Raw genomic sequence first — 26,721 nt, 5'->3', positions numbered from 1 at the left:
TAATTTTTCTCGGGGTATTTAATTAGAAGTGTGGTACGTTACATTCACTGTTCAAGCAACATATGCATACAATCAATATTACTATAATGCCACATGGACTGGACCTTATCCAACATCAAAAATCTGATTAATAATTATTTCTGTCTTATCTTTACTCTACAGGAGTAACACATATTTGGCAAAACAGATAGATATTGATTGAGAAAATGGATTTGTCATGTGTAAACAAAGGTATTGTATTCAGTCTGTCTCCTGTAAGAACCTAAGCTTTCAAATACATTTTTATAAGTGAATAATCAGTATGATTAGCACTACCACTGTCATAGTGCAAAAGAAGTTGTGCCATACTACATTTACACATGCCTGTCATATCACCAATCTGTGCTGCAGAATTTCATTCTGTTCACACTTTAATGCAAAGATAGTAAAGCTTCCAAGGAATTAGCAAACCATTATACCACCTCACACACTGCCAACATGAAGAAACTGATCCTCCCTGTGCTCAGCAATACATATAGTGGGCAATTTGTGCATATAACATTTAGTATACCAGTATACTGAGCCTATAATCACAAAAGCCACTCTTCTGAAACTTTATTTTGAGTTTTCAAATACGTCTTCCACACACAGTAGAAAATTCCCTTCTTCTGTCACTTAATGGAGGCTTATGTTATAAAATACAAGCCATTTACAAGATAACACATTAAAAAGTTTTAACAGATCATTCTCCAATTCTGAATCTGCTGACAGCTCCAGCCAACTCCTCTTCATAGTTCTGGTTCCATCGCACATCTGTACCACTCAATGAACCAACAGAATACCTGTTACAGAGAAAATAGAAAATAACATTGTGGTTACATTTACGAACTTTATATCCACAAAATTCAAATGTAATATGTAACCACTCACCATAAATTGGGGGTGTTTAGCGGTAGACAGGCGCATAAACAGGAATTGGAACATGGTAGCTTAGCTTCCAAAAGACAGAGTGTGTGCGTGTGTGTTTACTGCTTGTAAACTAAATAGAAAGTTCTAGTTCTTGTTTATGTGCCTATCCACCACTCAGTACCTCAACTTCATGGTACTGGTTATCTTCATAATATTTCACATACATTACTTAACTTTCTCGAAGTTGAAGATTTTTAGTTCAATGAAATAACTACATTACTCCTCCAGCTAACTAAATGGTGTGGATACTCTCAAAGACACAATGTTTCCCATCTGAGATACAATAAAAGCTGTCAAGTCCGACCCACGCAGATTTAAAGAAAATGAAAAAAATTTGTGACACATGGAGGATATGAAATAATTAACGAACTGCACAGATTTGTGGGATGTGTCTGACAACATGCTAAAATAAGTGCTTTGTAAATAGTGAGAGCTATCAGTCTTATGAATAATTATTACCTTATTGGTATGTTCTTGTTTTAGTTAAACTTATTTGGGGCTTTTAACATAACCATGACTATTCAATATTACAACAACTGCACTTTGAAAATTAGCTCTTATAACAGAGTCACCATAAAAAATTCAGAGCCTTTTATTAAAATACCTCACCGTTGATCAGTCAGTCTTCTGTCTGGATAACCACCAGTATGTGATCTATTATGCAGGTTAGTACGATCTGAGCCATGTGAATGCCTGTGCACTTCCTGTGAAAGGACTGGTGAGTATGGAGGAGGTGGACCACAATCATCCATCAATGGTGGAGCACGAGGCAGTAAATGATAAGAACGTCTTTGGTATCGCTGCACTTGTTCCTTTGCTCTTGTCACAGATTGCCTTGCTGCTTCATTACCTATCAGAGAAGTTACACATTTTAATTCTGGTTGTGTTCGCTGATGATAATACACACAGTTAGCTCTACCAAAATGTTAAAATTACTGTGTGTAATGTGCACAGTTTCTCACAAATGACTAAAAAACATTTGCCGAACACATAATAAATTCAGCCAATAAAAACTATTAACTGCACAAAACGAACTGAGTAAACAAAGTAAACAACATTCGAGAAAGAAAGAAACAAATAGAAACAACTAGACTTCTTTTATTGTTTATTTATGTTCCTGTCACATTTGCAGATTAATTTTTAATGCTGACTAGTTTCAAACATTTGTAGTCATTTTCAAATCATTACCTGCATGTATATAATGTTTGACTGTAACAATTCCAATGAAACATTCAAAAGACTTGGTCATACATCAGGTCAACATAACAAATGTGGTTTGACTGTAGCATAATTCCAATGGCACATTCAAAAGACTTGTTCATACTCCAGGTCAACATAACAACTGTGATGGAAACCTAAATACATAATAAATATATTGAGTTGCTGCTCCTTTATACCAATGCAATGATGGAATGGCACAAACTTGACTTCTGTTCATAGTAACAGTTTATGACTAATAATACTCAGAAAAAGTACATCACACTATGAATCAAGGACAAAGAAATTAATTTCAAGTCAAAAGTGGAGATATACTCTATAAAACATTACACAAATACGAAAAAAATTTCAATGTGACGCCTACTGCTCATTAACACCTCTCCGTTCCCTCTCTCCTTGTGCTACAGATCAATAATGGCATAATCATACTCAGACTGCTTTCAGTATTAAAAATATGAGGCTGACCGTATTCACTCACTATACTGGTTGGTTGGTTGTTTGGGGGAAGAGACCAAACAGCGAGGTTATCGGTCTCATAGGGTTAGGGAAGGATGGGGAAGGAAGTCGGCCGTGCCCTTTCAAAGGAACCATCCCGGCATTTGCCTGGAGCGATTTAGGGAAATCACGGAAAACCTAAATCAGGATGGCCGGACACGGGATTGAACCGTCGTCCTTCCGAATGTGAGTCCAGTGTGCTAACCACTGCGCCACCTCGCTCGGTACTATACTGGTCTCTAATTTAAACATGACTGACAAACTGCTACATAACCTAATATATAAATCAAGTTATCATTACAGCCTTTTCTGTGAGAAGTTAAAGCATGCAACAGTGAGGTTGACTTTGATCTAGGGGGATCATCTCACAATTTACATGGAATTAATTACTTAAACCACAGAAAACCAAAAGCAGGCTTGATAAATAAACTCATTGTGAACAAACTACAGATAATTGCTGTGTTGGTTATGCAGTGTTCCTGTTGTCAATTTATATGAAAAAGAGTTCTGTGTGTCCCACGACTGGGATGTTGTCAGACCTCATTTTAGCCACTGACTTGACAGTCAGCCACAGAGGAGTCAAGACACCTAATATCAGTGAATTTGAATGTGGCCAGATTGTGGATACTTGACACAAGGGGGACTCCCATTCAATGTTGGGCAGCCACTAGGATTTTTATGTGCTAATGTGTCAAGTGTGTAGCACGGTTACCTTGGTTTGGGTAAAACATCTCTGCTAAAGTCAACTGCCACAAACAATGTGCTGATGATAGGTCACTGATGACAGTTACAGAGCGTAACAGCAGACAGACAAGCCACAGTGTAGCAAATCACTATTGCAGCAGGTGGTAGAGATATTCTCTTGTGGATGTTGCATGCAAGGGATGAATTGGGGCCCCTTATGTGTCTCTCATTGGAGAGTGGTGCAGGAACCTACTGTCTGAACAAGTGCATCTGTTTGTTCACTTAAAGCACCCTGCAGTCAACCTGTAATTACAGACAAACAATGCACCACATTATCATTCCTGAATTTTGACAGGATGATTTGAGGAAAACTCCTCAGGTATGGAAGTGGTTATGTGCTGACAAGAAGTGCAAAATGATTAAGCAGGAATGGCTGGAGGACAAATGTAAAGATTTAGCAGCACATTTCACTACAGGAAAGATAAATACGACCAACAGGAAAATTAAAGAGGCCTTTGGAGACAAGAGAAGCAGCTGTAGGAGTACCAAGAGCTCAGATGTAAAACCAGTCCTAAGCAAACAAGGGAAAGCTGGAAGGTGGAAGGAAATGTGTAGAGCGATTATGCTAGGGCAATGAACTTGAAGACAGTATTATAGAGTGGGAAGAGGAAGTAGATAAAGATATGATGGATACTCCGAGATGAATTTGACAGAGCACTAAAAGACCTCAGTCAAAACAGCCTCTGGAGTAGATAACATTCTATCTGAACTACTGATATCTTTGGGAGAGCCAGTCATGACAAAACAATTCCATCTGGTGCACAAGATGTATGAAACAGACTTCACAAAGAATGTAACAATTCCAATTCCAAAGAAAGCAGTTGTTGATAGGAGTGAAAGCAACCGAACTATCAGTTTAATAAATCATGGTTGCAAAATATTAACATGGATTCTTCACAGAAGAATGGAAAAACTGGTAGAAGCTCTCCTTAGGGAAAATCAGTTTGGATTCCAGAGAATGTAGGAACACTTGAGGCAATACTGGCACTATGACTTATCTTAGAAAACAGATTAAGGAAAGGCAAACCTATATTTATAGCATCTGTAAACTTAGAGGGAGCTTTTGACAATTGTTGACTGAAATACACTCTTTGAAATTCTGAATGTAGCAGGAGTAAAATTCAAGGAGTGAAAGGCTATTTACAGCTAGTACAGAAATCAGACAACAGTAATAATAGCTGAGGGGCATGAAAGGGAAGCAGTGGTTGCAAAGGGAGTGAGACATGGTTGTAGCCTATCCTCGATCTTATTCAATCTGTACATCAAGCAAGCAGTAGAGAAAGCCAAAGAAAAATTTGGAGCAGGAATTAAAGTTCTGGAAGAAGAAATAAAAACTTTTAGGTTTATCAATGACACTGTAATTCTGTCAGAGACAGCTAAGGACTTGGAATAGCAGGTGGATAGAATGGACACTGTCTTGAAAGGAAGATGAACATGAATGAAAGAAAAACAACGATGATGGAATGTAGTTGAATTAAATCAGGTGATGCTGTGGGAATTAGATTAAGAAACAAGAAACTTAACATAGTTGATGAGTTTTGCTATTTGGGTAGCAAAATAACTGATCATGGCTGAAGTAGAGAGGATATAAAATGTAGACTGACTGCGGCAAGAAAAGTGTTTCAGTAGAAGAGGGATTTGTTAGCACTGAATATAGATGTCAGTGTTAGGAAGTCTTTTCTGAAAATATTTGTATGGAGTGTAGCCATGTATGGAAGTGAAATATGGACAATGAACAGTTTAAACAAGAAGAGAATAGAAGCTTTTGAAATGTGATGCTACAGAAGAGTGCTGAAGATTAGATGGATAGATCATGTAACTAATGATGAGGTACTGAACAGGATTTGGGAAAAATGCCATCTGTGGCACAACCTGACTAGAAGAAGGGAGTGGTTGATAGGACACATTCTGAGACATCAAGGGATCACCACTTTAATAGTGAAGGGAAAGCGGGGGTGGAGGGGGGGAGGGGAATCATAGAGGAAGTCCAAGAGATGACTACAGTAAGCAAATTCAGAAGGATATAAGTTGCAGTAGTTATTTGAAGCTGAAGAGGCTTGCACAGGAGAGTAGCATCACACCAGTCTTCAGACTGAAGACCGCAACTGTTGTGACTCGCCGATCATTCAAAGTGCCACCGCGCAATTACGCGCGTCCTCTACATGCGGCGCTGTCTGCCAGCCATGCAGCAGCCGCGCCACCTAAGCGGCCAGCCAGCCAGCGGCCGCTAGACTTGGACTCAGTGCTCATTTGAATGTTACCGTGTTCACGTCTTGCTAATCAACTTGCTCTGTGACTTATATGTGTCATGTCGTTTGAAATATATGTGTTCAACTTGACGTTATAACAGCAACATGTCCTCCTCCTCATATCACCCGATCTCAAACATACTGAGCACATATGGAATGCCACTGAGTGTGGTGTGTGCATCTTAGATTCAGTTTCAAATCATTTCCGTTAGTTGTGGATGGAAGTAGAAAACTTATGGATCACAATGACTTCGTAATACTTTCAGCGTATTGTGCAGTACATTCCACACCATGTAATTCCCATCATTAGTGCCAAAGGATCTGCCATATGTTGCTAAGAAGATGCCTTGATTCGACTGCCTGTACACATAGTACACAAGAATCTCACACGCCGTGGCACTTTGTCATCTGCTGAAAAGCCCGCATTCAGATTTATACAACACCTGCACCAAGAAGGAAAAGGAACACAAAGCATTCACATGTGACACACTGTGTCACTAGGAGATTTGAATTTTTTGAACAGCTTCTATGACAACACACATTATTTCAAAGCAGTTAACAGAATTCACACATGACATAGTGTGTCATTAGAATTTCAAGGCAATTCATGGAATTGAAAATCTGCCTGTGAGAATTGCATCTGCTGTTCCCAAATTTTGTCGAAATAGTGCCCAAGAGCAAACAGTAGATTGCTATCGGAGTTTTGGTGGTTCATACACTGTCAGAGCCGAACTATGAGTTGGAAGTATTTTTCTGTATATTGATACAGTTTTCAGTATTACATTGCAAAAATCTTTTATATTATACAACATATAAACAGTTAAATAGTTCAAACACACACATAGACAACATCTTTTATTCCTTCAGCTTTCAAAACAAAACATTCGTCTGTGATCAGTATGTCTGGACATCATTTACTTACCCAGGAATCAAATAAGGAGTCCTCAATCTGCTTTACCCTAAGAGCCAATAAGAAACAAATGTCAAATGGCACACAACCACAGGAATGATAAGAGTAGCACACACACTGCAAACAGGGAGTTCCAAGCAATAAAGAGGTGCACTGAACAGAGCTGAAAAGTTCTCTATTTTTCTAATGTACAGTTTGTATTACAACTAATGAAATAAAAATCTGTGCACATACCATTAAATTACTGTACTGTAATTGGTGTGCATCACCATACGTATTGACATGTCAAGGTTATTACATATGGTGCACAAGTTTAGAATAGGCAAGAACTGGAAAGGAAACAGGTTGTGTCTATTATGGCACACACTTTCAAGAGTTTAAAGGAGAAACGAAAAACATAAATCACGATAGTCAGATGAGGACTGAATCCCACTTAGCCCTCGAGCAGGCACACCATTTTTCATAACACGAGCGGGCATGTGGCACACTTTGAACACATGTAAAGAATAGCTGTCTTTATGTTACCAAGGTAAACGTGTAAGAACAAAATTAGTGTTTAATCTTAGTTTAATAAAACAATGATAAAATAAACTGGCATTATATGAGCTAAGTCACTGTTTAATTAAACAATAATAAAATAAACCTTTCACTGTATCACTCTGTTGCTGCACACATGTTACCCCACAGTAAGGACCCATTCGAAACATTAAACAGCGCAGTTGCATCGGATTCCTACCATTCGCTTATTTTATTACTAATTATCTCATAGATATCTCCCTCATTGTGGGATTGTGCTACTAGCTCAGAATCTGGGTTATTTTCTTACACAGATTGTAATTTTTTTCTCACCTAGCTCACTGTTTATTATATATTATTACTGCTCATCTGGACATATGACAGCACAACTTATTACTGTGTTCGCTGAAGTAATAATTAAGAAATCTGTATAGGCTCACATTGTAAAACAACAATGGTACAATGTTACTTGTGATTGGTGCACTTTATACACAGGCACACCCGATCGAGGGTTAACTACTGTATCATGTTCCTCTGTCACAGGAGAGTAACCTTTCACATTTTTCATTCAGGAATTGTCAGGTTACACAAACTTTAAAAGTAATGACAATTTCTGTTAATTTATGTCCCTGTTACTTTATCTTAAATTCAGCTATAAGTCTAAACGTGGTTTCTCCATGATACTTAAGAAGTATTTACTTACCGGTATATGTGATTTCATGAATATTTTGGTCCTGCACATCTGGAATTTCTGAGGCAACATCACGCTGGGCCTCAAATATTACATGACATTTGTGAGCCAATTCTAAATATGATTCTGACAGCTTCAGCATGCCTTCTTTTATTCTAATAAGCTTGACTGCTTCTTTCTCTTTCATGCACTCCATTGCTGAAATAGAATTATATCACTACGTGAAATGCACCATGTCTGCATTATGCAATTACAGGCTTAAAACTAAATTTAACATGATACTTTGCTTCTTCCACACATTTATTCTGCAACTTCTGATACTATCAAAAACTATTTTTAGCAAATCAACTATATTAAAACATTGCTAAGAGCCACTACAAGGTGCTTCAAACACTGACTACTGTGGTGTTTGGACTGACCCAAAAATCATCCCACATATTTACAGATTGTACTGCATACAAATGAAGATTTTCTGGAAGGATATGAACTGAGATGAATAACATGCCAGCACCATCCAAAATAAAACACTATAACTGCTGAATGCACAAAATCAACAATATTCTGAAAAAGCTCTAATGTTACTGAATACAAATAATACTGCTAACACATAAGTAACTTCATCTGCACACCACTATTATTATGGTTAGTATGGCTAGTTGTTGAGCTATGTCAGGGAAGAGAAACACATTTTGGTAAGATCTTTGATGTGCAGCAACATGTACGCTGCATACTTTCATATTACGATAAACTGCATATTTTCGTATTACGAAAGTATAAATTTGAATTCCACCAAACACAGCATGTTAGTTTCCATGGCACTGAAACAGAGATCTCAATGTGCTATCATAAGTCAATCATAGCTCATGACACGTGATCTCATCAGCCAATCACAGCAGATATTCAGAGCATAGGACACGTGATGTAGTCAGCCAATAGCATCACTGTTAAGTAGCATGAACACACAAATAGGAAAAGTTAATGGTTTAAATTAATGTACATAGTGTTGCTACAAGAAAAGCTCAGCTTTCACATATAATGCTGGTCTTGAAGATTAATATGCCACAAGAAAAGTTGAGCTTTCATGTGTAACATTGGTCTTTTTAGCGTGTTTTACACTTTAAGATACAATACACAAATGTGCAGCAAAATTTTAAACAATGACACTAATGTCTGGTCTTCTGGGTTCGAGATTATTCTAAGTGGCTAGTCATGAAAGTTTTAAGTTCTAAATGAGAGTCAAACGCACAGTGATTATAGAAATTCATTGCACATTCCCACATGTAAAATAGTTCATACTGCGTAAAAGAAAATTTCTTTTGAAAATAACACTTTTCGAAGAACCATTCACAATATTTTCTCGCGGCTGCTTAGACATGCGTTCATTTCAGCAGCTGCCAAAGAGTACCAGAAAACAGGTATTACTGCACGTAGGCAGCTACAATGACGTAGGAAGCCCGTATGTTCATACAAATTAAGGCATCTTACATGATATCATAAAAGAAAAAAGCAGAACTGTATTGTCTCATGTTTGATTCTACACTCCTGGAAATGGAAAAAAGAACACATTGACACCGGTGTGTCAGACCCACCATACTTGCTCCGGACACTGCGAGAGGGCTGTACAAGCAATGATCACACGCACGGCACAGCGGACACACCAGGAACTGCGGTGTTGGCCTTCGAATGGCGCTAGCTGCGCAGCATTTGTGCACCGCCGCCATCAGTGTCAGCCAGTTTGCAGTGGCATACGGAGCTCCATCGCAGTCTTTAACACTGGTAGCATGCCGCGACAGCGTGGACGTGAACCGTATGTGCAGTTGACGGACTTTGAGCGAGGGCGTATAGTGGGCATGCGGGAGGCCGGGTGGACGTACCGCCGAATTGCTCAACACGTGGGGCGTGAGGTCTCCACAGTACATCGATGTTGTCACCAGTGGTCGGCGGAAGGTGCACGTGCCCGTCGACCTGGGACCGGACCGCAGCGACGCACGGATGCACGCCAAGACCGTAGGATCCTACACAGTGCCGTAGGGGACCGCACCGCCACTTCCCAGCAAATTAGGGACACTGTTGCTCCTGGGGTATCGGCGAGGACCATTCGCAACCGTCTCCATGAAGCTGGGCTACGGTCCCGCACACCGTTAGGCCGTCTTCCGCTCACGCCCCAACATCGTGCAGCCCGCCTCCAGTGGTGTCGCGACAGGCGTGAATGGAGGGACGAATGGAGACGTGTCGTCTTCAGCGATGAGAGTCGCTTCTGCCTTGGTGCCAATGATGGTCGTATGCGTGTTTGGCGCCGTGCAGGTGAGCGCCACAATCAGGACTGCATACGACCGAGGCACACAGGGCCAACACCCGGCATCATGGTGTGGGGAGCGATCTCCTACACTGGCCGTACACCACTGGTGATCGTCGAGGGGACACTGAATAGTGCACGGTACATCCAAACCGTCATCGAACCCATCATTCTACCATTCCTAGAGCGGCAAGGGAACTTGCTGTTCCAACAGGACAATGCACGTCCGCATGTATCCCGTGCCACCCAATGTGCTCTAGAAGGTGTAAGTCAACTACCCTGGCCAGCAAGATCTCCGGATCTGTCCCCCATTGAGCATGTTTGGGACTGGATGAAGCGTCGTCTCACGCGGTCTGCACGTCCAGCACGAACGCTGGTCCAACTGAGGCGCCAGGTGGAAATGGCATGGCAAGCCGTTCCACAGGACTACATCCAGCATCTCTACGATCGTCTCCATGGGAGAATAGCAGCCTGCATTGCTGCGAAAGGTGGATATACACTGTACTAGTGCCGACATTGTGCATGCTCTGTTGCCTGTGTCTATGTGCCTGTGGTTCTGTCAGTGTGATCATGTGATGTATCTGACCCCAGGAATGTGTCAATAAAGTTTCCCCTTCCTGGGACAATGAATTCACGGTGTTCTTATTTCAATTTCCAGGAGTGTATATTATGGCATAATGCCATACATGCCAGAAGATGAAAATGTGCACTTGAAATTCAGTGAACAGTTGAAACTAGCCAATATTGCGGAATGAAACACTTTATTTCTTATAAATTGACTGCATCTGTGGAAAAGATTAACAAAAGCCACATTTATTTAGCAGACCGACAAAAATAACTCCACTGTTGTGCAAGGTGATTAATGCTTGCCTGCAAAGTCGTGGAAATAAAAGTAAATCAGAAAACTGGAACTAATAACAGTCTTCAGTAATTATGTGAATGTATTTTAATTCACTTGATAGCTCCCAGCCACAGAAAACTGTTTTGGTTTCATTTGACTTGTGAACTGTAAACAAAGAGGAAATAGGACATAAGGAAACAGCGAAATCAATAAAGGTAAACATGGGTGATTATCCCCGTCCCCACTAAATCCAGACCGTTCTGCGTATGTGCGAATCTGGCAGCTTGGGCGCACCATAAAAATTTTACTATGTAGCATGACTGCTTCTTGCTACTGCTGCAGCCAAACTTCAAGTAGCCAGAAGTGGGAGAAGGCACTGCTCATATTCAACTCAACTGCGCATGCGCTCGCTGGCAACTGCTCAAAGCAAACTTGATGTAAACAGCTGTGATGTCATGCTCATCGGAAGCAGTTTGCTGCTACGAAGTATTCTATAGTCTTTGCCCTAAAGCCCTTGACACATTTTGGTGTTCATCAGTTCCTACCAGTCAAAATTAAAGATTTAACTAAAGACTAAAACAATGAAAAATTCCTGGAATTCTAGAAAATTTCCAGATTTTTCCTCATTTTCTTCCAGATAAAAAATTCCTGGGTTTTTCCTGGATTTCCCAGTTGTCCCGGAGCATATACACCCTGTTAATGCATGACTGTTCATGAAACTCCCTTCACACTCTATTCAGGATGGAATAATGACAATATTATGAAAAGGATGGATTGCTACTCATCATGTAGCAGAGATATTGAGTCACAGACAGGCACAATGAAGAGACTACTAAACACGTTAGCTTTCAGCCAGAAGGCATTCATCTGAAATACATAACACACACACACACACACACACACACACACACAAACACACATATTAACGCAAATGCAGCTCTTACACGCATGATCACTGTCTCTGGCTGCCAATGCCAGACCACACTCTCATTTCTGTCACACTCACTTCCCTGCCTTCTTTAACTGCTGACATGTAAGGATTTCCATCTCTCTACATTACTTCCAGTGATTGAGTCCCAAGTAGCAGATGAAATGTCAATTGTCACTAAACACCACAAGCTGCATCTAGACACATAAAAATTTCATTTAAACAATAAAGCCAGGTTCACGCATACATCTAACGTGGCACCACAGCTTGTGGTTTGCTGTAGTGGCATCGTGAGCTACTGTTCCCACAGGAGGCCACAAATTCTAGGTAATTGCATAGCTTTGAACATGGTATCAATTGAAACCAGATGGGCAGGTATAAAAGTTAAGTGCAGGTTATGGCGATAGAGCTGTGATAAGAGTTGAATACAAGGAAGACGAAACGCAAATGCTGGATGTGAAAAGAGATTCTGCATAGGGATAAATCAAGTGAAACAAACATATTTGTAAAATAAATACAACTCAGAGGCAAAAATTCTCTCTGCAATGGCAAACTAACCAACAGCTGGTATATAAATATCATTTGCAGACATGTCACTCTTCCAAGATTTGAGACTGGGCAAGTAAGGCTAGCAACCTGTTTCCCTGGTACTTTAAATATGATGCTGGCAACAATCAGAGCAAAATGCCTCGGACCTTTGGAGGTGACGGAGTCCCACCTCTAACTGACAAACCAGGGACTCCAAAGATACGACTTGGCAAACAAATGGTAATGAGATGGGGAGCTATTAATATCAATGGGGGCTACTCTGGGAAGAAGGTAGAGCTGGCAGAGGCTGCAAGTAAGATGGGGCTGGACGTTTTAGCTGTTAGTGACATTCGGGTAAGGGGTGAGAAAGAAGAGAAAGTGGAAGAATACAAGGTCTACCTGTCAGGAGTCAAAGCAGGAATAGCACAATTGAGTGTAGGGCTTTACATCAGGAAAGAAATGGGACCCAGCGTAGTTACAATAAGGTATGTAAACGAATGACTGATGTGGATAGATTTGACAGTGTCTAGCAAGAAAATTAGGATTGTGTCAGTATATTCGCATTGTGAAGGGACAGATCAAGATAAGATGGATAGTTTTTATGAGGCACTCAGTGATGTAGTTGTTAGAGTAAAGGACAAGGACAGTGTTCTGCTCATGGGTGATTTTAATGCCAGGATTGGAAATCGAACAGAAGGGTATGAAAAGGTTATGGGTAAATTTGGAGAGGATATGGAGGCCAACAGGAACAGGAAACAACTCTTGGATTTCTGTGCCAGTATGGGCTTAGTAATCACAAACTCCTTTTTTAAACATAAGAACATTCACCGGTATACTTGGGAAGGCAGGGGAACCAGATCTGTCATTGACTATATAATAACAGATCAGGAATTCAGGAAGGCTGTGAGGGACAACATGTGTATTCAGGGGATTCTTTGATGACACTGATCATTATTTAATCTGCAGTGAAATTGGGATTGTGAGGCCGAAAGTGCAGGAGGTCAGGTCCATATGTAGGAGGATAAGAGTGGAGAAACTTCAGGATAAGGAAATCAGGCACAAGTACATAACAGCGATCTCAGAAAGGTACCAGTTAGTTGAATGTAGTCAATTACAGTCATTGGAAAAGGAATGGACAAGGTACAGGGACACAGTACTAGAAGTGGCTAAAGAATGTCTTGGAACAGTAGTGTGTAAAAGTAGGATGAAGCAAACAGCTTGGTGGAATGATACAGTCAAGGCAGCCTGTAAAAGGAAAAAGAAGGCGTATCGAAAATGGCTACAAACCAGAACCCAGGTAGACAGAGAAAGTTATGTTGAAGAAAGAAAAAAAGCCAAACAGATAATTGCAGCATCCAAGAAGAAATCGTGGGAAGACTTTGGAAACAGGTTGGAGACTATGCGTCAAGCTGCTGGAAAACCATTCTGGAGTGTAATTAGCAGTCTTCGAAAGGGAGGTAAGAAGGAAATGACAAGTATTTTGGACAAGTCAGGAAAACTGCTGGTGAATCCTGTGGATGCCTTGGGCAGATGGAGGGAATATTTTGAAGAGTTGCTCAATGTAGGTGAAAATGCGATCAGTAATGTTTCAGATTTCGAGGTAGAATGGGATAGGAATGATGATGGAAATAGGATCACATTTGAGGAAGTGGAAAAAAATGGTCAATAGATTGCAGTGCAATAAAGCGGCTGGGGTGGATGAAATTTAGTCGGAACTCATCAAATACAGTGGAATGTCAGGTCTTAAATGGCTACACAGGATAATTGAAATGGCCTGGGAGTCGGGACAGGTTCCATCAGACTGGACAAAAGCAGTAATCACACCAATCGGTTAGACACTGGACTCGCATTCGAGAGGACGACGGTTCAATCCCGCGTCCGGCCATCCTGATTTAGGTTTTCCGTGATTTCCCTAAATCACTCCAGGCAAATGCCGGGATGGTTCCTCTGAAAGGGCACGGCCGACTTCCTTCCCCATCCTTCCCTAATCCGATGAGACCGATGACCACGCTGTCTGGTCTCCTTCCCCAAACCAACCAACCAACCACACCAATCTTTAAACATGGAAACAGAAAAGATTGTAACAACTATAGAGGTATCTCTTTAATCAGCGTTGTGGGTAAAATCTTCTCAGGTATTGTTGAAAGGAAAGTGCGAGTCTTAGTTGAGGACCAATTGGATGAAAATCAGTGTGGGTTTAGGCCTCTTAGAGGTTTTCAGGACCAGATCTTTAGCTTACGTCAAATAATGAAGAAGTGTTATGAGTGGAACAGGGAATTGTATCTATGCTTTATAGATCTAGAAAAGGCATATGACCGGGTTCCTAGGAGGAAGTTATTGTCTGTTCTACAAGATTATGGAATAGGAGGCAAACTTTTGCAAGCAATTAAAGGTCTTTACATGGATAATCAGGCAGCAGTTAGAGTTGACGGTAAATTGAGTTCATGGTTCAGAGTAGTTTCAGGGGTAAGACAAGGCTGCAACCTGTCTCCACTGTTGTTCATATTATTTATGGATCATATGTTGAAAACAATAGACTGGCTGGGTGAGATTAAGATATGTGAACACAAAATAAGCAGTCTTGCATATGCGGATGACTTAGTTCTGATGGCAGATTCGATTGAAAGTTTGCAAAGTAATATTTCAGAGCTAGATCAGAAATGTAAGGACTATGGTATGAAGATTAGCATCTCCAAAACGAAAGTAATGTCAGTGGGAAAGAAATATAAACGGATTGAGTGCCAAATAGGAGGAACAAAGTTAGAACAGGTGGACGGTTTCAAGTACTTAGGATGCATATTCTCACAGGATGGCAACATAGTGAAAGAACTGGAAGCGAGGTGTAGCAAAGCTAATACAGTGAGTGCTCAGCTACGATCTACTCTCTTCTGCAAGAAGGAAGTCAGTACCAAGACTAAGTTATCTGTGCACCATTCAATCTTTCGACCAACTTTGTTGTATGGGAGCGAAGCTGGGTGGATTCAGGTTACCTTATCAACAAGGTTGAGGTTACGGATATGAAAGTAGCTAGAATGATTGTAGGTACTAGTAGATGGGAACAATGGCAGGAGGGTGTCCACAATGAGGAAATCAAAGAAAAACTGGGAATGAACTGTATAGATGTAGCAGTTAGAGCGAACAGGCTTAGATGGTGGGGTCATGTTACACGCATGGGAGAAGCAAGGTTACCCAAGAGACTCACGGATTCAGCAGTAGAGGGTAGGAGGAGTCGGGGCAGACCGAGGAGAAGGTACCTGGATTCAGTTAAGAATGATTTTGAAGTAATAGGTTTAACATCAGAAGAGGCACCAATGTTAGCACTGAATAGGGGATCATGGAGGAACTGTATAAGGGGGGCTATGCTCCAGACTGAACGCTGAAAGGCATAATCAGTCTTAAATGATGATGATGATGATTGTTTTCATTGATATAGGCATTTAGAATAAATAATTTTTAGTTTTACAGCTGCCAAGTCACACTCTGGAGCTATTTCCTGCATATAATCCACAATTTATACAATGACTGGTCTCACAAATTATGAAGTTTATATGACTTACTTTTTTGGTTACATATATTAACTTTATTTATTTATTCCTTTGTGGGATATGTCAATGGTTTCCAAATATTGTACACACACACACACACACACACACACACACACACACACACACACACACAGCTGAAGAAAATCAAACACAGGTTGCTGTCCCAGTATTTCTAGAAGATGCAAAAGTGTACCTGCTAACCATTGTTTTCATTTTCTTCAGAAATAAAATAAAAACGAACTGAAATCGAATGGAGTACAGCAGCAATTACTGCACAATAACTGTGACAGAATGCTCATGTTTCACAACACTGTGGCCAGGGAGCAGTGGTGTTAGGAAAGTGGTGCAACAAAGTACAACCAAGACGAAATTTTTGTGGCGTGACAAAAGTTGCATCTTTTAAGTTGTGCCACAAAAACCGGGAGTTCACACATCCAACTGCAATGCAACTGCATTACGCCATTAGCTGTGCCAACACTTTCGTTGCATGTGTGAACCCGCCTTAACACAATACATCATGCAAAAATGGCAGTTTTCAATGACATAGTGCAAAATGTCAGAAAATATGTTCAATTCAGTAGGTATATAATGTTAGAATACCAAACAATTTTGTTAGTAGAAAACAAAATTTAACCACATTATGTATACTGTTGTACACTTCATTCTGGATAATAATTTGCTACGCCCAACACATTTTTGTGAAATCATTTTATTTAAAAAATAAACCCTTTCAACCTATGATGGAATGTAACTGTGATCTAGAATCTAAAATTGCCATCTTTTGTATAAATGAGCTGGTCGGTTTCGTGATTTATCCTGTCACAGGAACTAAATTTTATAGGTGACACAAAAAAAGTATATCCAAGAGAACTGATGGTAAGCCATGGTACACAAGCATTCTGTCATGAATATAAAACTCAGCACTGCAGATTTCAGGAGGCACATTTTATGGATTCAATCAAACTGTTTGAAGTCTTCTGACAACATGTGATAAAGATGTCCAAACTTTCCATCATTTTTATTTGGGGTCATCCGTCTTCTGACTGGTTTGATACGGCCCACCACAAGTTCCTCTCCTGTGTCGACTCCTTCACCTAAAGAGTAGCAACCTTATCCTATGTCCTCAATTATTTGCTGGATATATTCTAATGTCTGTCTTCCACTACAGTTTTTAGTGTCTACAGCTCCCTGTAGAAGTATGGAGTTTATTACCTTATGTCTTAATGCATGACCCATCATCCTGTCCCTTCTTCTTCTCAATGTTTTCCACATTTTTGTCCTCACTGGTTCTGTGGAGAACCTTCTCATTTCTTATCAGTCCACTTAATTTTCAGTATCCTTCTATACCACCACATCTCAAATGCTTGAATTCTTTTCTTTTCTGGTTTTCACACAGTCCATGATTCAGTCCCATACAATGCTGTGCTCCAGTTATACAACCTCAGAAATGTATTCCTCAAATTAAGGCCGATGTTTGATACTAGTAGGCTTGTTTTGGACAGGAATGTTTTCTTTGTCTGTGCTAATCTGCTTTTTATGTCATCCTTGCTAAATCCATCATGTGTCACTTTCAAGACAGCAAAAGTCCTTCACTTTGTCTACTTCATGGTTCCCAATTTTGTTGATAAGTTTCTCCTCTAATCTACATCCAAACTCTGTGAATCACAGTGAACTGTATGGCAGAGGGTATGCCCCACTGTACCGGTTATTAGAACTTTTTTCATTCCATTCATTTGGGGAGTGCAGGAAAAATGATTATTTAAATGCCTCTGTGTGTGCTGTAATTAATCGAATCTTACCTTCATGATACCTATGGAAGTGATGTGTAAGGGGTGGTTGTATGTTCCTAGTCATCTCTTAAAGCCAATTCTTGAAACTTGTAGACTTTCTCAGGGTACGTTCTGTCTATACTCAAGAGTCTGCCAGTTCAGTTCTTTCAACATTCAGTGGAACTTCTCAGTGGGTCAAACAAACTTGAAACCATTTGTGCTGCCCTTCTCTGTACACATTCAATATCTCCCGCCAGTCCTATTTGGTACGGGCCCCACACAGGTCATACGAATGACTTGTAAGCAATCTCCTTTGTATACCGATTACTTTTTCCTAGTATTCTACAAATAAACCAAAGTCTGCTACCTGCTTTACTCACAATTGAGCCTACATAATCATCCTACTTCATGTCTCTACTAATGTTACACCCAAGTATTTGCATGAGTTTATAAATACCAACTGTATTCATATTCATAAATTACTTTGTTATTTTGTGAAGCGCACAGTGTTACATTTTTTGACATGTAAAGCAAGTTACCAATGTTGTGCACCACTTATCAACATCTGACTGAACATTTGTACAGCTTCATTCAGACTGTATTTCACTGTAGATAACTTTATCATCTGTAAAACGACAGGTTATTATTAATTTTGTCCACAACGTCATTAATATACAACATGAACAGCAAGGGACCCAACACGCTTCCCTCAGTACACTCAAAGTTGCTAGATTGAGGTTTCTTGGTAGGGTGGACACAGCATGTTACGTTGGATGGAGTCATCGGCACCTTGGTAGGGAGGACACAGCATGTTATGTTGGATGGAGTCATCGGCACCTGCGAAAACTCTGTTCCATTCTACGCGATTCTGTGCTCCTCTGCACCATGCATTTTTGTGTGGTGCTGCATGTCTAGTTAGGACACAGCTTCACAAGACACAAGTATACAGATTCTGTGCATGAAACAGGAAGAAAAGAAAAGACTACACTGATACAGAGATGAGTATGAATGTTAAGCAATGATCTAATTCAAAGTACTTGGAAATCAAATAGGGCAGAACACTAACATTTTATAAACACTACAAAAATCTGAAGGCAAACATCAAACAATGAACCGCGTGCTGCAGAAGTTGAAAAGTTCTGCTTAGACAGCCTACATGAAAGTCCTACATTTAACAAATCTAAGACTGCTGGTTGGCTGAGGATGGCATATCTCTGTTTATGTGTGCTGTATATCAGCTTTATAGTTGTGGAACAACTATCATCAAAATATTTATCATTTTCATTAAATCAGCTCAGATGTGTGTTTTTTATGTTCAAGAGCTGTAGGGTGAAATGGTGTTATAGTACTGGGGCCTACTACTATGGTAGTAAACAAATACCACAATAATGTTTGTAAGAAGCAAATACGGACACTGTGTTGCGGCTGCATCTGATACTGGCAGTGGCAATATGGATATGCTCATTCAGCTTCACCAGTCACAGAATTGAGGCCACCACCAGTGACACCGCTTTCTGCCATTACTAGAAATCTTGGGTCACACATTGCATCACCTGTAAAACAGTATCCTATAATGATTGTGGCCTAAGGTCACAGATCCAGTCTGCTCACACCAACCAAAAGCTATTTGGATGAAACCAGAAAGCAATTCTTACTGTGAATATTGCTGTGAAATTGTTAACAAGCCAGACATTGATTTTGGCTAGATTTGTCTGCAGAATCTGTAAACGACTTGGCTTTTCTACAGTCATCAGTGCTGGTATGCATTTATCATTGATTCAAGTGAGTCTTGTCTTGTGTACAATAAACTTAGTTTCACATACAATATCACAAAATTGCTGACGAGGCAACAAATCCATTTGATATCACCATAGAACATGTACTGTTGGAAGTTCTACAAAACCACCAAGAAAACATAAAGCAACAGGTGTCTAAGCTCACAGCAGCGCATTCAGTGTCATTAGAAACCTCTGTTTCTCTCTCTTAGAATGAGAGTGTTGATGAGTGGGAAGTTTACCCAAAATCTCTTTTGAATCATTTTGCACCAAATTAGGTAACAGAGTTCACAGTTCAGCTGTTGAGTTTTTGCTTAGTGTTCTCAGGAAACGTCAGTCTCCTCAATAGACTGTGCCCTCTGTAAGACCCAATATTCCGTACATTTGCTGTATTTTCAAGTAAAAATAATATAGCAAATGGACCCGTGTAGTACCAGCTGCATTACTTTAGTTACAAAAGCTCTCTCACGATCCTGCTCACACTGGCGAGCAGAACTGAACTGATTAAATCGATACTGTGAATTTGTTTATGAGCATCCTCGTCATAGGTAATCTCATACAGACTCCTTGATCCATGATTGCAGTGTACAATTAGACCTGATAAAAGAGGTTGGACTGCAGAAATTAAACAAGCCAAACCCATCATTATTTAAAGTTTTGTTAATAGCACAAAGTTCTGAGTTAGTTCAGACAGCAGTATGGCGTGGCATCTTCAATGCAGTTAATATGTCTCTGTACTGAATGACTGACTGCATTGTAATCATGCCACAGACAGCTCTGGTACCTCTTTCTACCACTCCCCTTTTCCTCAGAAGTCATACTCCTCCAGCACAGCTCAGGTGTCTTACACACCACCGGCAACAAGTACATTCATAAGCCCCATTTCCGCAAGCATATACTGCAAATGCCTTCCATCCCACCCCTAGTTTTTAATCACTCACTCACTCACTCTCTCTCTCTCTCTCACACACACACACACCATAATAGTAAACCAAAAGCTGAATTTGTGTTTTTGATGGCAGAAATTTGATGTTAGCAGTATTTGTCAACCACACATCATTCATTGAACACCTCATTTGTAACAGGACAATGTTGTGCATCATACACACATACAGTGGCATCCAGCAATTGGCAGATATCAAAAATTCCTACAGACTTGTCTGACAAGATAAGTTTCATTTTGATTTGGGACCATCTGGCTCACTGATGAACTGGCAAACTTATCTCACCTTAAAAGTTGGAATCTCACAACAATTATTTATTCTCAAGCAAAGGATGCTTGGTTCCAATAAAAGGTCAATTCACAGTCCCAGTTATTGACAAACACATTTAGAGGCATAACCGTTTTGTTAGTACTGTGTTCCGGCATTCAAACCTTATTTGAGCTAGGCACATTCAATAATATTGGTTACTTGGTACACGAGCAGGTTAATCTAATTTCTGTGACAATACTGATTGTGACAGTGGAGAATTTATACATGGAATTTCCTGAAATATTTGTCACTGCTCACCCATATTTGATTCACGCTTGTCCTCACTGTCACGCCTTACATGAAGGTTAGGTTGACTTTTAGTGATGAAGACATTAAATTCCCCAACAATTTTCAGAATGGAATGTCCCGTGCGCCTGTCTAGCTCCACCTTACATTCCGCATTCAAAGCCTGTTAACTCTTGTCGTGTGGTCATAATCATGTCGGAAATCTTTCCACATGAATCACCAGAATACAAATGACAGCTCCATCAATGCATTGCCCTTTTATACCTTGTGTACATGATACTACCGCCATCTGTATATGAGCATACTGCTATCCCATGACTTTTGTCATGTCAGTGTACTAACTGTGTGAAATTCCTGCTTGTGTCACTTCCACCAACCTGGAGACTGGTCGCCATGCAGTATTAAAATGCAATTTGGAGACATGGTAATGGTTTCAGCAAAGTGTGGAATATTTAGAGTTTACCTTAAGTAACTGAGACAGATTATCCACTAAATTTCATGTCCTCGTCATAGGAAAAAATGTCAACGCTAATGACTAAGAAAATTTAAACATTTATTGCAATTTTTTTTTGTACTGTCATCTTTGAAAACTGTGTATGTTGAACAAATAGGAGTTACTTCATTGTGATGTCATTCACAAAAGAAGTCAACAAAATTTGCAGATTCCTGTTTTTGGCATGTTGACATTGCAATGAAGGTCCTTACATAAAATACTGACTTCCATGTACATTGACATAGTTAACATACAGTAAAAGACAGTACACAGATTTTATTTTAAATTTTCCAAATCATCAGTGCCAAGATGAGATTACTTTTGTCCCCCGACAATTGATGCAACAGTTTTATATTTATCAAAATAAGCCAACCATTTTTCCCCATATGTCCAAGCTCCAGGAAAGTAGGTTATTTTGACTGGTTCCAACATGGGGATCACCCATATCAATCTGGCCACCAAGCTTCACCAGTTGCTGCACTGTGACTGCTATTCATAACACAGCTGACCATCACAACTGTTGCTTTGGGTCAAACAGCACCAGTGTCCAAACTCCTGTGCTCTATAACAATAGCCATTCCCTAGCACATTTTAGATCCAGACTGCTCACTTCAGCCATATGATATTTAGATCCCACCATAAAGCCATCTTACTACAATTATTCCAATGAAACTGTTTCCAAACCGGACACTTAATATATTGTGTTCATAAGTTGGCTGTTCTACTGTTAAGAGTGCCAGCTTACTTTTATAAGTGTTTCAAGTTAATTTTGCCTGGTATTCAACAAATTGAGATGCACATACAGCACCACAACATGTTGTAAATAAGACACACTGATTTGATAGGAAGAGAATGGCAATCCAGTTAAAGCCACAAAACAAAATTTTTGTGGTCCCAATGATTTTCAACTAACATAGTACTGCAAAGTCCTGGTACAATGTAAATAATTTAGGAGTAAAGGCAATAGCTTACTGTGTACTAGAGATGCTGAAACATTGACAGGCCCAACAATGAAGAGAAAGAAAGAAAGAAAGACAGAGAGAGAGAGAGAGAGACGGCTGGAGGGGGGGGGGGGTGTCAAATATCTCGATTGCTAGTCAACATACTAATTTTTCAATACTGGCTAATATGTTTTGCAGTGTCATCGAGTATCGAGAGCGGCACAAGAAATATCAACCACTGTAGAGATACTGCACAGAAAAACGGTATCACAAGGTGCCAATGAGATGCTAGGAAGAAGCCATGCCTCTTATAGTTCCAAGGCACCACCGTCTCACCTCTCCCATGAAGCAGCATCACCGGAGGCCAGTTTTGTTTGAGGTTGGATCCTGCTAACTTCCAGGTAGTTCCTGTCAGGGTAACATCATTGTGCTGTCTACTCACCATGACACAGCCAGTCTCAACCATTGGGGAGTGAAGAGACTTCTGTCTCTCGCGAAATGTGTCTATGTGCCAACGCTATCAGGACCGTGTCCACAAGTGTTTACAAACTTGTGTTTCCTAATGACTGTATTGAAGCTGCAGTACAGCCATTCTGAATTTGTATCGATTTGCCACTTGGTAGTCATGGCTCATTTCATGTGTTCTGAACCATTCCAAGGCAGAAATGGAATAACTTAATGTTATGTAATGCTAATGTAGTCAAACAGGATGTATACAGAGGAGTGACTGCAGTCACTGTATGCACACACTCTACAGACACAGTATGAGGTGAATGTCATTTATGATGTCAAGAGATGAGAACAAATAGAAAATAGTCCTCATGAATAAGCAAGGAATTCATGCTCATGTGCAGAGTATAGCTTTATTTTCCAGAAGTAGTAAACATGTTTTCTCTTACTCTGAACACTAAAGGTAGATGGCCACTCTTATAAGATAACCAGCAGGACTATCTTGGCCCTGCTAGGAATTATCTGCATGTTCTCAGGTGTTTCCCAACAGACTGCAATATTGTAATTTTTGCCTGTGCATTCTATGAATGATAGCTATATGTCTTCAGTTCATTTATCTAAAGTAATACTTGTGATATGAGTAGAATAAATTACATCAATTTTCCAATTTCAAGAACTAAGAATTTAATGCCTTACTGACAGCAATGGCCATTTTGAGCCACCAACAAACCAATGAAACTGACTAATCTGGACATGGTTTTCACATTTCCACACACATCTACAATAAATGTGCACTGGTTTGCAATTTTTATATCAAACAAATTCTCACAAACACTTCAAACAAAGTTTCGTTGTTTACAGCAGATGGGACTAACAGCTCTCATTTTAACTTCAGCTAGCCAAGTCTATGTCACACGCTATGTCTATAAACTTTAAAATGCATTACATCAATTCCTCCCTCTTTTAGTTATAATATTTTGAGGAAAGCAAGCCCTTGGGCGAGGAATCAATTTAATATGTCTCTCTACGCCAGAGAAGTGGAAACAGCTGTGATGCTATCAGTTCACAAAAACACTGCTTAAATCTGAAATATATGCATATAGCCTATTAGAAAAACTAGTGACTGATTACAATATTAACTTACAGTTTAAATAGTATGCTCATCTCAGATAGTCATGTTACAGAGCTCATCTGGCAAGTTATTGTTTCCCTACTACACTACATCATCAATTTAGTCCATGGGATTGAAAAATAGTCTCTGTTATGATGTCGAATGGAATGGAGAAGTCAGCTGTATTCTAGAAGGAACTCGGCTGGCATTTGCCAGTTGTGTTACATAAAACTGTGCATTTTCTAAAGCATAAAGGACTTGTATTGGATTTGAACTCAGCTTCTGGCTAATGCAAATTTGGTGATATACAATTAATATACCTTTGAAAGTGCTGTAATAAATATTTAGCAAGAGAGGTGCAGTTCAGGCTGGTTTCATATAAAAGTACTTTGAAGTGAACAAAATATAATGCCAGCTCAACACCCAATAAATATCTCTGTCCTAACTCATTAGACATTGGATGACGACTTGCACACATAGGCACATTCTCACTTCAATGCATTTTTCAACGTCAGAATCATACAAAAATAATTAAAATACAATAATGTCATGAACCAATAATACAATCAACACAAAGCCAGCGAGGAAAAGGAAGAATCAAAATTACCTTCATATTGTGCAAGTTCTTTTGATTGCTTAGCCTGCACTAACTTTGCTTCTAGCTGCTGTAGTTCTTCTGCTGTGCTCTTTCTTGCTGATTTCTGTATTTCCTTTCTAATTTTTTGCTCCTTATTCTCACATACACTCAACCGATTTCTAACTTGATCCATGTGCTGCTCACCTTCCAGAATCATTTCAAACTGATGGCTAAACTCCTTCAGATTTTCTGGTGAAAAGAAAATTATATAATCTTAACAAGTGAAATCACACAAAAACTCAAAGTATACAACTTTCATAATCAACAGTATGTAGTTCCATTCTGTTAATTAATACATGACTTGCAACAAGAGAGGAAAAGTTAGTGATATAGAGGAAGCATTCAGTTCTAATAGACATTCACATATGTGTACATGTGGAGATCAAGGTGTAACAGAATCTCATATACCAATAATTATAGTTGGATCTACTCCAGATGATGCTTAAGCAGTTTTTTTTTTTTTTTTTTTTTTTTTACATAGCAAGCTGACAAAAGGTTTGAATTCATTCCCAATTCATGGTCTAGTACTGGCTCTACTAATCAGGGCATTAACACACATTATAAAAGTTCAGACAACTACAATCCAAAGAATATTTGTGTAACTTTAAATTTTAGTGACTGCAAGAATGAAACTTAAAAGGGAACACCAGTTTATTCCATGGCCATATCTCATTTTTAACTAAGGACAAATATACAGAATTTCAATAACCAAATGACACTAGGCACTGACATCAGTTTACAATTTCCAACATAACTGCCCATCACAATATTAATACCTCAGATATACAGACTAGTCTTCCACTCCAAATTTAAAAAAGTCTATTAATATAACATTTCTGTGTGTACTTACAAAAAAATCATATATTGTAGTTTTCATTACATTTCCTCATAAAATCAACCACAGCAATACTATGACTTTTCTCATACCATAATGATTTTTTTTTTTATATATCATATGCATGTCTTGTACAAGAATGATTCAGGGGACCAATAAATAAATACTGAGAGACCAAGATTCGTCTTTCATGACTAACTTTCTCATACACCATCATGAACTATCCAACTACAGGAAATAAGAGGCATTAAGCAAACTGTTAAATTGTAAGATACCAAGTTACCCTGCAACAACTACAAGCCAAAAGCAGCCCCACAGCTAAGATATCTGTAAATGCAAAAAACAGGATAAAGGAAAAACCAATACCTTGCATACTTATGGTTTCTTATGTGTAAATCTGAACAGTAAATGTAAACAGGTTACCTGAAAATTCCTTCTGCACTTCAGTCCACAAAGAATTCAGTTCTGCTATATAAATGAACGTATTTTTTATTGCTTCATTTTCATCACCAGATGCCCATTTCATCAATTCCATAACAGCTGTATTCTGCGCCACAATAAAGGCTTTTGCTGTAGATCGCACGGCTTTAAGCTCTGAGATTACCATATTCAGATCACGATGGCCCATTCCCATTGATTTTATACAAACACTGCTCCTATAAGATCGTATATTTTTATCTTACTTCTGTGGTGCAGAGTATGGAAACTCTACAGAATTATAATCATCATTAGGTCACTTATCTAAATGAATGACGATTCAAACGGAACTACAAAATAAATTCGATATTTAACCACCAACAAAACTGCAAGGCACAAGAAATTAAAATGTGAGGTACGCACTTGCAATGAAGAAATTAAAACATACCAAAATAGTGACGACTTGGTTATTTATAATTAATTACTGCTAATGTGTAACACAGAGTTTCTCATGTATTCTCTACCAAAGAAATGATATATAAGAGCCTAATGTACCTTCGCAAAGCTTTACTAGCTTTATCCATCCTCCTTAATACCCGCAACAATGTAACCTTCTCGGTCCTATGGTATGCAATTTGATGCCAATCATCGTTCTTCATGCATTATCATTCCCTTCAAATGCAACACACTCATTACGTTACAAAACTGCACAAATGTATCGAGTCCCTCTCCCTCCCTCCCCTCACTTTCCCTCCACCACCCAACCCATTATTTCTTTTCGGGACTTACTAAGACGCGGGTGATTAATCTTAAACAAAGAACTTATAGGATTATCGATATAATCGGATACTAGCTAATCACATTGTTAGAAATCGACAACTCTCG

The 26,721-nt window shown here is 39.4% G+C and overlaps 1 protein-coding gene across 1 annotated transcript; it reads right to left on the bottom strand.

Annotated features, from left to right (window-relative positions):
- Positions 1 to 26,588, bottom strand: LOC124555803. Its single transcript, XM_047129863.1, has 6 exons — positions 26,392 to 26,588; positions 25,843 to 26,075; positions 24,555 to 24,773; positions 7,784 to 7,969; positions 1,558 to 1,798; positions 1 to 821 (listed from the first exon to the last, which is right to left on the bottom strand). Exons 1-6 carry the CDS (start codon positions 26,493 to 26,495, stop codon positions 722 to 724), a joined length of 1,083 nt encoding a protein of 360 aa, XP_046985819.1. The 5' UTR covers positions 26,496 to 26,588; the 3' UTR covers positions 1 to 721.
- Positions 26,589 to 26,721: the final 133 nt, after the last annotated feature.

Source organism: Schistocerca americana, chromosome X, assembly GCF_021461395.2.
Source record: "Schistocerca americana isolate TAMUIC-IGC-003095 chromosome X, iqSchAmer2.1, whole genome shotgun sequence".
Classification (NCBI taxonomy): Eukaryota; Metazoa; Arthropoda; class Insecta; order Orthoptera; family Acrididae; genus Schistocerca; species Schistocerca americana.
This window is presented reverse-complemented; position numbering and strand designations above follow the sequence as displayed.